General features: G+C 37.6%; 1 protein-coding gene across 5 annotated transcripts in view; it reads right to left on the bottom strand.

The window, feature by feature from the left end:
- Galk2 (galactokinase 2) overlaps positions 1–12,134 on the bottom strand; it is a 129,841-nt gene that overhangs the window by 37,989 nt on the left and 79,718 nt on the right. For all 5 annotated transcript variants that reach the window (XM_076848562.2, XM_076848561.2, XM_076848559.2 and 2 more), the window contains exons 7-8: positions 10,875–11,027; positions 232–442 (exon numbers count right to left, since the gene is read on the bottom strand). In XM_076848562.2, the coding sequence (XP_076704677.1) occupies positions 232–442; positions 10,875–11,027 (364 nt within the window). The remainder of the gene's footprint in view (positions 1–231; positions 443–10,874; positions 11,028–12,134) is intronic.

Genomic DNA, 12,134 nt, shown 5'->3' with positions numbered 1-12,134 from the left:
GTCTTAATCACCTTTGCCCAAACAAAATACCTGGCATATATTAAGAAATGTTTGGTAATGAATGAATTTATGAACCTAAGCACCTAGATAATTTAGTTGCCAAAACACACACTTTCTCTAAATTATCTCAAAACTATGCTTTAAAATTAGCTCAATCCTTAGGGAAGTTTGAAAACCTTCCAGGTGTAAGTGGGGGAATAATCCATGCCCTCCTTTCTCCAGCAGACTCACCATCTTGAGTGTTCGGACTCAGGATTTGTGTTCTGAGTTCCTCCAGGCTAATTCCCAGACACTTGCAGATCTCCTCAGGGCTGTAGGGTTCAGAATGAAGGGCATCCTCTGTGACCAACAGCATTTCTTCCAAACTAATCCCTAGTTCTGTCTGCACCTCTTCCAGTCGCAGGACTTTGTCCCATTGCAAGCTTTTGTACTTAGCCAGGAGCTGCAAGTTCAAACCAAGACATCAATCAATATTCATTCCAGGATTGATATATACTATTCTAATTAGTTAGAATCAACTTTCAGCAGTTTAGGGTTTTGTTGTTGTTGTTTGTTTTCTACTCAACCTATTGAAATTTCCCACCATTTCTTGGAAGTGCATACTGAGATCGGATGTTTGCAATTAAACATGACTATATGATACTCACAGGCTAGTTAGATACCTGTAATAAAACATATATATACACATACATATGCACATGTGCACACACGCACAACTAATCCCCCACTGATTTTTTTTCTTAGTCTATCACCACTTTTCCCCAGGGCTATTTATTTGAATAATTTCATTATTTTATCCCTATTCGTTTCATCTCTACTACATCTCTCTATATAAAGTCTAGAGAAAACTGATCAACTCTCGTGTGACCTGGGTCCTGAGATGAACACTGAATGCCTGATTTCATTAGAGCACTTCCTGTTTACTACATGCCTCTATGAAAATGCCTAATGAGTTTAAGTGTCTGGGCGTTTAGAGTCAAGTCCCAGATTTTAAATGAAAACCTCATTGGTGACCTTATGAAAAATCCTTTCATTAGGTTGCTGGTAGTAGTATAGCTGTATGTTTCTCCACCCTCAAGAAAAGGAGCCTGGCTTTCAGTTGTGTCCTGAGGCAGACCCACAAACTGATGGAGAGGGTAGAATACAAACCAACTCTTTCTAACCAGATCCACTTATGGGAATGCCAGTCCAAAATATATTATTTCTCTCATTTTCCCCAAACCACTGACATTCCTTCAGAGCAGGTGGCAATCAAAAACAATGAAGATTTCTCTCCCTAAACAAATCATTGCCTGGGTGTGAGGACAGCAGGTGCAAAAAAGAAGCAAGCAAGAGAAGGGGAAATTAGTCTTCAAGGAAATGTGCATCTGATTTGCTCTTCTATTTTGTTAATGATTTGATTTTCTTTTTTTTAGAGAGGAAGCAGGATTTACCAAAAGACTATTGTAGTTTGGTTAGAGCCACTCATTTCTAAAGAATGTTAATAACAGAAGTTCTTATATTTATTAATCATTTTTTTTAAAACCCTGGCTTATACATTTGAAAAGAGTTAATGATTTTAAGGCAGAACTGGGAAAAGAGACAATAGAACTATGTTTTTTTATTCAATTATTTCACAGAACATGGTGCCACTTTTAAAGCAAAGACATAAGCTAAGACCTTTCTTCTGCCCTTATTTGCTTAGCACATTTAATTAGTGTTTATTGGCAGTGATGGGTTGATAGCTCTACCAAATGACCACTCATTCATTCATTGAACTCATTCATTCATGTTCTATATGCCAATGTATTCCAAAAATATTTTGAAAAAACTTATAAAGTCAAACAAAATACAAATAAATATACATTTATTTTATGTGGAAAAAGAGCAGAAGTCAATGATCTCATACAATAATGTTTTCTGTGAAATGTATCCAGAATCCAACCAAGATAAGCAATGAAGTTAACAAATATAGTTAGTTTCAAATGTGTTTTTTGCTTCTTAAAATCTTCAACAAACTTAGAAGATGGGTATTATTACACTGAGAGATGAAAGTAATTTGTCCAAAGTCACCTAACTAATAAATAACAGAGTTAGAAATTGAACTCAAGACCTATAGCTCTTTCTTGCTTCCCACAGGCCACATTCTTAATGAGGTACAGATGATATCTATGTTGTGTTACTCCTATTAGCTCAAATCACTGCCTAAGTCTTAGAAAGGCATTTCTAAGTATAAACTAAGGTTTTTGCTAGAACTGAATATTCCAATTATTTAAAAATACTTTGATAAATGGATTTCTTTGAAAATAAAGAAAAAGGAAAAACATCAGAGAATATCTCCTTATAATAAAAGAGGGCACTTTTTTTTTAAAAGAGAGAGAGAGAGAATTTTTTGTTTTAATACTTATTTTTAGTTTTCAGCAGACACAACATCTTTGTTTGTATGTGGTGCTGAGGATCAAACCCAGCGCCACACGCGTTCCAGGCAAGCGCACTACCACTTGAGCCACATCCCCAGTCCTGAAAAGGGGGCACTTTCTAAGAACTTTTCAGTCACAAGTTCCCATCCGAATTCTCACATTACCCCATACATTTGATTTAAAAAAAAAAAAAAAAAAAAAACCTGGGCCAGTGATGTATAGGAAGAAAGCCTGTGAGGGATGCCTGAAGCCCACGATTCAGTTTTCACAGGACCCCCTATATCCTTTGCCCTAAAGACAAGAGAACTAACATACAGAAGTTCACATTCACTCCAGCAATATCTCAGTTTTCTGTTGGCCCTCAGCTGAAGGGTCTACACAGCCAACTTGGTGTGTATTTCAATTAAGGATGAAATATACCACATGTCCTCAACAACAGCTGCACAGCCCATCATCTGTCGAATTGCACTACACTGGAAGAGTAAAATAGGAAAGCTGCTTAAGCCTGTTGAAATTTGGCTCAGGAAGCAGAGAGATGACTTGCAGATGAGGGAAGTGGGTGGGTAAGATTGCTGTTGCTCAAAGACAGAATTTCATGAGGGAATTCATCACTTATGGTCCTGCTGACTGGCCTACTTCACATTTGTGGGGCAGGGCTACAGGTCATTTCGTCACAAGTTCCTCACTCAGTAGCAGGGTGGGGAAATAAGAAAAAGCAGTTCTTTGTCAACATTCACCGTTTTCTTTTTTTCCACAGCAAACCCATTAGGTGTTCACATCAGATACTACTTCTGGGAGGTTCCTAGCTCTGTCCCATGATCCATGGACATGAAAACAAGCAACACGTGCTTTGTTGGGTCAAGGAAAGAAGCACTGATATACAGTGATAGGATAATGTCTAAGGCAGCTTTGTCTCAGAAGCAGGCCCTCAGACAAGAATGGGGGGCAAGAAGTTGTGGGGAAGGTGATCCTAAAGAGCACTAATAGAGAAGTGGAAAGTGAGACAGGAAAAGGAGTCAAACACGAAGAGCACTGATATTGACAGATGAGAGTAAGTCTGTGGGGCCCTCTGAGAACTGCATGTATAAACCTCAGCTATAACTTACACAAAGAGAAGAGAACTGGGATATTTACCACTAACTCCTACTTATGACTGGTTAAAGATGCTCTCAAGGGAATGAGATTCCAAGTCATCTCAGATTCAAAGTAAAGTACTAAGTACTCTCCTACAACCAGAAAAAGTTCTCAGTCCAAAAACCGCCCCATTAAGCGAGTTCAAAGATATCGACCCTATCAGAATCTACGTCTATTCAACTATCTCATTGTATTAACCTGTCAAAGGAAAAAGTACCAGGTTTTCTCCTCATCAGGTCAGCAAAAAGAAAAGCTACCTCTAAAAACAGCAATTCATTCAACAAGCTACATTCCATATAACATAAATGCTTATGACAAAAATTTTAAATAATACCTAAAAGTTCAAAGTACAAAAAGAAAAATAAAATCATTCATAATCACCCCCAATGAATTAACCATCAACTGGGGTTTTTTGTTTGTTTGTTTGTTTGTTGTTTCTTTTTTTGGTGCCAGGGATTGAACCCATAGGTGCTTAACCACTAAGCCACATCTCCAGCCTTTTTAAAGTTCTATTTTGAGACAGGATCTCAATAAGTTACTTAGTGCCTCGATAAATTGCTGAGCCTGGCTTTGAACTCGCAATGCTCCTGAATCAGCCTCCCAAGCTGCTGGATTACAAGCATGCTCCAAAACACCCAGCTTAACTGCCATTTTGATAACCATCCTATCTTACTTTTCTCTCTGCATGCCTACACATATAGTCTGACATAAATGGAATCATACATAGCTGCTTTTATTGGGGATACTCTAAAAAATTATTTTCCCTCAACCTTCTTCCAACTACACAGAGCCCTTCTCCAGTATTCCACACTACATAGTGACCTCTGTTCATGTAGCATCCATAACTACCATGAACACATTCACCACATTGACCTTCCCAATTCTTAGTCATCCCCATTGTCATGTTTTCCATATTAGTTTACAGGCCACAGAATATTTCTAGTTGTGTCAATGGTCCTACTACAATCCTCTCCACACCCTCCCTCAACACAAGCTCTCTTCTCTAAGGCAAACTTCAGCATCATGCTCAGGATCCCATTTATGCTTAATTCCTAAGGGAAACAATGGAAAGAACAGAGGCTAAAACAGACTTGGACTCCTCCATTCACTTCAAAGATGTCACCACACTACTTGGCCTGAAATTCCAAGTATGTAAAATGAGGCATTCACAAACAATTGTGAAGATTAAATAGTAATTAAAACAAAGTAACACCTTCCCTGGTCTAGAAGAGGCACTCTGGGAGGATCAAATTTTCTTTCCTCTGTACATTCTTCTGACTTTTAGTCAATTCTCTCCCATTTAACTCCTTCTTCTATGCCTTCAAACATATATGAATGTTTCCTACTTTAAAATTCCTTATTCTTTATCTTTCCATTGCTTTCCAACAACTATTCCAGGCCTTCCCTAGTCATTCTAACCATTGAATATGGTCTCCCAAAGACTTCCTAATCTCCAAAACCACTTGCAAATCCATTAGTCTTTTCTCAGACCCCTTAATATTTATTTATGTGTTTGTTTGTTTGTTTGTTTATTTAAATCGCGCGCGCGCACGTGTGTGTGTGTGTGTGTGTGTGTGTGTGTGTACGTGTTTGTGTGTGTGTGGTACTGGGGATTGAACCCAGGGCCTCATGTGTCTAGGCAAGCCACCAAGATACTTCCCCATCCCTTTTGAAACTTTATTTTGAGACAGGTCTCACTAAGTGAGAACCTGCAAATATCCCGCCTCAGTCTCCTAAATAGCTGGGATTATATGCATGTACTATCAGTCCTGGAATTCTCTTTATTTTTAATTAATCCATAATCTTAGACCTTTCTTGGTACCCACTTTCAAATTCCCTGTTGCACTGGCTCTCATAGCATTGAATTTTCCTGCTTTCCCTCTTGCCTCAAATGTATATATCATTTCCTTCCAGCACTCATCTTTTTTTTTCTTGTCTTATTTAATTGAAGCCATCTCCCAAACTTATTCTGATCTTCTGAACTTCTCTTGCTATATTTTTCCCCAGCAAACTGAATTTAGCTATTGGTTTCAACTAACTACTACCTTAAAACAACTATATCTGAAGGCTATATCGGTGACCAACAGACACATTCAAAGCTAAAATTACCAAATACTTGTAAGAAAATTCCATGGGGGAATTCAAGTCACCTTCCATCCTACCTTTGTCAAACCTCACAGCAGCAACCCATACATTTTACTCATCATTTCAGCTTGAAGCTGCAGCCCTTATGAACTCAATGCTTTTCCTTCATTTGTGCACATCTGCATGCAATGAGTGTTTACTGAGTACCTGGCAATTCCCTGGCCCCAGGCAGACAGACTGCAATGACTGAGGTACACATGCCTTTAGACCACAGCGAGTTCACAGCTACCAGAAGAGACAGAATGTTAAATAAACATTACACAGTGAAGAACTTAATCCAATTGTGATAAACTGCTCTAACTGAAAAATATAAGATGTGCTTAGAGTATATACAAAAGCACTGAATCTAGTGAGGGTAGGGAAGATGTCCTAGAAAACTTTTCAAAGTTATGGCATACATGTCAAAAGGAAAACAGAAACACAATCAGGAGGACTTGGATGCAACCCTTTACAAGGTCCAGTGATAGCTTCTCTCATCTCTCTTTCTTTGTATCCTACCCAATACTCTTTAAGACACACTTCTCTTCATCAAGTCAAGTTTCTGCTGTTGGAATAATATTTCTCAAATCCCCTGCTAACAACATTAATTAATTAATGTCTCCCTACTATTTCCAGGACTAAGTCTGAGTAATCCTTAATACAGCACTGAAGGGCCTGCCAAGGCCTGTTTCCACTGAACATATTACCAGTTCCCCAGTATGTCCCCCCACTGCCATACAGCTTGGACTCACCATTCTCTGAAAACTCCATGCTAGAGTCTTGGCAGTATGCTCTATTGAATCAACAGAATGGAGGAAATTGGCTACATTCTTGGGTATTTGGTTTTTCCCTGCTCAAATTCAAGGAAACTGCCAAAGACCTAAGAATATTATACCAACTCCTCCTCACATTCTATCAGACAAAGAATAAGTTCCATATTGACCACTAAGTGGAAAGAGCTGAAAAACTGGGTGAGTGATGGTCCCTGACCAGAAAGGCCCTCAAAAGATTCACTGGAAATATTCCCTAAAGTGTCAAAGGACCACATGAAACTCTCTCCTTCATTGCTCCACACATTGCCACAAAGAGTTGAGGATATGCAAAAAGCAACAGTATAATTTCTCTTCCCTACTTGACTTCCCATAATACTCATTATTGCCTTCACAATTTTATCCCTCAATGAAACTAAAGGATACTCTCTTTTATAGACATAATATATTTCTGGAAAAGTTTAAGCCACTAAATACATGAAAAATATGAAGGATTTTGTGCCCATTAAAGACTCCTACCACTTTGTTAATTTAAGAACATAAAAATGTGCCTCACTTAAAAGTATCATTTACGTAAGTAATAATTATAAATCTCTACTGAGTTTTCTTTGAAATGTTTTTAATTTTAGTTCAAATGCTCTATAAGATTATGACTTTTAATGAATCTAAATCAATTAGTTTTTGAAAGCTAGTGGAGAGAGACAGAGACAGAAAGGCAGAGACAGAGAAAGGAAACAAGAATAAAAGAAACTCAATATTAAAGTAAAACAAATAAAAAATCACCTCTATTGGTTTAGTGTACTTCCTTGTGCTAACTAAATATGAAAGACACTCAATTTCAACAAAGGATTTAAGGAAGATAGGAGAAGAAGAAAAATAAACGTTATTCATTACACCTTTGCCCTGTGGAGCTCTATCTAAAAGTATCCTAACTAGCCATTCTCCACTGACATATTATTGTCTGCAAACACAAAAGTTTGTCCTATTTGAGATAAGCCTCTTTACCTTTTAACATGAGTTTATTTTCTTATTTGATAAGACTTATTTCAAAGAAAAATTAATTCTACTTACCTACAACCAAAATGGAAGAATGAAAACATAAACCATGTTGCAGGGAAAATATGCTTAACAGAATCTCAGTCTACATTACTAAGCAAAAACATATTCCTAACATTAACATCTCTGGATACAGCACTTATCAGCAATTTTATCTTCATTTCCTTATTGTACAGAACTTTGGATTCTAATGATCTGCAGCAACCTGATATAGAAAATTGTCTCCATTATGATGAAGTCTCCCACTTTTCCTCCATATTTTGAAAGAGAGGAAATATTATGTATTTTAAACAATGTGTCTTATCTACATCATTTGGGGGAAAATATGTGGCCAAAATTCAAATTCAGATGTCAATTTCACTGACTAAAGTACCTCTAAAATGAATATGGAGCTATGTGTTAAACTCAGAGGATATCCTCCAGAATAGGAGGTTGTGGAGTGGATTAAGATCTTCAGTTACTACTGTTTCTGAGTGTTTCTTTTTCAGAAACACTTTTAGTTAACTTTTAAGAGACATTCCCCCCATACCACAATTTTATTCCTCATTTTCTTCTTGCTTCTTTGGACCAGAGTAGTGACAATATGAACCTTTTCAAATGTCACCTGTGGCTCTAGTAGAGGATATATAATTTTGTGATAGAACTTTCAAAATAATATTGTGTATGTCTGAGGTCTTCTTAGGAAGACAACACTTACTCATCAACCTCAAGATAAAAAGTCAACAAGAGTAAACCTCAAACAAATAAGACTAATTTCTTCCATCTCCCTAAAGAGGAAGAATGTCCTAAGGGAATAAAAGTTCATTGAACCCTTGATATTGAAAAACTTATTGTACTCCTTTTATGTATATGTACTGATCAGATGCTATGAAAAGTTCAATGTTAAAACATTTTTCTACATAGGTTTTATAAATTATCTTAATAAAAATTTCAAATATAAAACATTTAAATCTTGATCTGTTTAGAAAGAAGATATAAACCCTAAAACAAAAAAACACTTTTATTTTTCTGGCTTATCATATCTCTCCTCTCCCTAGCTTCACAACCTCATGATGCACGAGTAAGAAGACAAGTGCTTAGTTGCTGGGAGCCATCAGTCAAGTAGGTATGACAAATTCCTTGCCAGCTTACTCCCATGCTGTCTAGTGGAAGGACTTCTGCAAGGTGACCTTGCTCAAGGACCAGGGCAGGATCCGTGTTTAGGGTGTTCCCCCTTTAGAATAGGGCGGTTTAGCATAATAGGAGATTAGGGTGTTCCCCCTTTAGAATAGGGCAGTTTAGCATAATAGGAGATTAGGGTGTTCCCCTTTATAATAGGGCGTATCCTGCTACTGAGTTCCTCTTGAGTGCTTAGGGTCAGACAGTATATTTTGGGAGACAGAAGCCCATGTGGAGTGGACTTGGGCAGAGAACGTGGATTCCCCCAGCGCGTGTTTGTAGACAGCCGGTGTGAGCTCGGGAATAAAGAATTGCTGTTTGAATCTACAAGCTGTGTGGAGACTCGTGATTTGTGCCCAGCCAGAGACTGCGGCACTTAGTCAATCACAAGGGATAACTGCACCTACATCTCCACAGGATCTAGGTCAGTGCTGGGCACACAAAAGGCACTTGTAAAAGAAAAATTGTGAAATGTAGGGAAATAAACGGGACAGAGAAGGTAAAACAAGAAGTAGTCATTCATTTACTCAAGAAATGTTTATCCGGCACCTATTTCAGCCTAAGCACTAGGGATATAAGAGTTAACAACATGGACATAGCCTCAACTTTTAGGCAAAATCAAATCTGAAAAAGGAGACAGACATTTAAAAAATAATTGTGATAAGTACCATACCCGACAGATGCAAAATATAAAGAAATCCTAAGGAAGTCAAGGAAGGTTTCTTTCAAGGACATTTAAATGAGACTTCAGAGAGGAGTGTCCTGGACGTGTGCAAAGTTCCAGAGCTGAGAATGAACCTCATGACTGGAATGTAATGAAAGTAGGAGATACAAGGAGATGAAGAAGATGATGTGCACAGGCTTCAGGTATTTAGCTTTCCAGCTGGTAATAGGACTTTTTACCTTATTCCAAAGAAATGGGAAACTTCTGAAAGATGGTAAGCAAGGAAATTGCCAGATAAGATTTAATTTTCTAAACAATCATTATAACTGTTTAATTTAAAGAATGATAAGGAGAGAGACAGCATGGATTTAATGAACAGTGAGAAGTCTATGCCATAATTAATGAATGATGATAGGACAAATGACAGAAGAAAAGGTTTGTGAGAGTAAGATAGAGTTCAGTTTGAACATTCTCAGTTTAAGAGGTCTATGATTTATTCGAGTTGAAATATACAATAAGGTGTTGAATATACAAGTTTGGAGCTCACACGAAAAAAGCCAGTATTGAAGATAATTGCTGGGATTTCACCAGCATAGAGATGGAAGTTGAAACTCTGAAAGGGCATGAGATTATCTGGAGGAAAGATCAAAAGAAACAAAAAGATTAAGCAAAGGCCTTGAAGAACTCTTATGAAGATGTGACAGGAAGCCAAAGCCTGTGTGACCATATCTGTTTACAACAGAAAACAAAATAAGATCACTTTTGGAACTAGTCAGGCTGGGGTAGGGGATGAGAGTTTAAGAAGGTATAAACCCTAAAACAGAAAAACACTTTTATTTTTCTGGCTTATCTCTCCTCTCCCTAGCTTCACAACCTCATGATGCAGGAGTAAGAAGACAAGTGCTTAGTCAGTCACAAGGAATAACTGTACCTACATTTCCACAGGATCTAGGTCAGAGCTGGGCTGACTCTTCCTTCTAGACACAGGGAGTTTGTACCAAGTCTGTATTTTTAGAGTGTCCAGTATAGAAAAAGATAAAAAATTGTTACTACAGACAGATAGAACCTGGTGAAGGTTGGTGATCATTAGGCGATATCCATCAGCTCAGAAGGAAAGAGATCAAAGGAAGAGTAGAGCATAGCTTCTGACCCTTGATCCATTCTTTAACCTCCAGCCTCAGGTTTCTCCAACTTTCTATTCATATTATATGCTACTCTGGATCCTCCATAACATTTAATTCCCATGTCCCTTTAAAGAGGACTAGATTACTTACTATCTGATCATATACTAACCATTGCCTACTGGCTATCCCCCTAACTTTAAATCCCTACTTTATTCTCTACTGTCTGTAATACTATGTCCTGAATTATTATTATCTTCATGCTGCTAGGTGTACAACAGCTATTGGTTTATCCATTTCCTCAGTTTGGAGTCCAGTTGGTCTGTACCCCAAACCCTTCAATTAGAATGTTGCCCTAAAGCGTGTGAAAAGATACCAACTACGACAGAATAAGCAGAAAAAGAAATAAAAGCCTACTAAAAGTTTCACTAGTTTTCCATGTTCTTACCTTTGCAGCAAGTCGACACTCCATCACCCTGACATTGAAGTGAGAAGTTGCTGCCTTATTCATTTCCACACAACTATTTGCAATCACAAATACTGCTCCACTTGGGAGTTTCACATCAGTTGCCCTCAGAGGACTAAATTCTATCAACTTGGCCTATTAGAAGAAAAATGACAAATGAGATATGATTGATTGGGATTCAGAAAATGCTTAAACATTTATGTATTTATCCTAACAAAGTCTTCTCTCAAAATGCATTCATTCATTTAAAGAGCATTTATTGACATCCAGTCACTGTACCAGGCCCTGGAGATAAAACAGTGAACAAGACAGATAGTATCCCTCCCCTCATAGAGTCTACAATCTAGTAGCAAAGATAGTCAAGTAGACAAATACATTTCCAAGTTACAAGTGTGACAGTGGTAGCAAAGCACAGGATACTTTACAGACACCTAGTTAAAGCACCTAATCAGATACAGCCTAGTGTAACTCCTTCAAAAAAGGAAAATATAAATTGAAAACTAAAAGATGAGCAAGAGAAGGGCAGAAAGAAATTTCTATCCTCAAATGGGACGTCAAGAAGAAAAAGTTTATGCAAGTCCAGAGGCAACAAACAATGTTGGGTGTTAATAGAGTTTTAAATATTGAAACTTGGCTGAAATTTAGAGTTTGAGGAGTGAGAAGTGGTATGAAGTTACAATGGAGGAGTAAAGTAAGGGTCAGATGGTGAAGCACTTTGCCAAAGTCCAAAGAACTTGGACTCTGTTCAAACTCTATACCTAATCTACATTAACTTCCATACTGTTGCCATCATGTCTGCTTGTCAGCTCTCATCCAAAACACCCAGAGTATTTTTTTAGTATTAAGCCAAGTTTCCTCATGCCTCATGTCTTTGGCTTAAGAAAATCAACAACAAATATTCTTAACAAGAAGGAATCCAGGTGTTCCTGGAAGACAGCCAAGCCTTTAGGAATATGATGAAAAACTAAGAAAATATCTTAAAGAATAGTCTGCTTCTATTTTGGAAATGGGCAGTTTATGGGTAAAAACCAAAACCTCTGTCTTGCCTAAAGCAGTTGATGGGCAGGGGGAAGTAGTATCCAGCTAAGGAATTCATTCTTGGCTTACTGTCAACATTCTTTTTCCTACCACTGAAACCCCAAAAATGTTGACAGAGAAAAATGATACCAAAGAGTAAATTATAAAAAGAGGAGTTGTAAATACATGTGGTAAGAGAACTAATTTGGGTTTAAAGCCAACATG

Source organism: Callospermophilus lateralis, chromosome 3, assembly GCF_048772815.1.
Source record: "Callospermophilus lateralis isolate mCalLat2 chromosome 3, mCalLat2.hap1, whole genome shotgun sequence".
Taxonomy (NCBI): domain Eukaryota; kingdom Metazoa; phylum Chordata; class Mammalia; order Rodentia; family Sciuridae; genus Callospermophilus; species Callospermophilus lateralis.
Note: the sequence above shows the minus strand (reverse complement) of the source record. Positions and strands in the feature narration are given on the sequence as shown.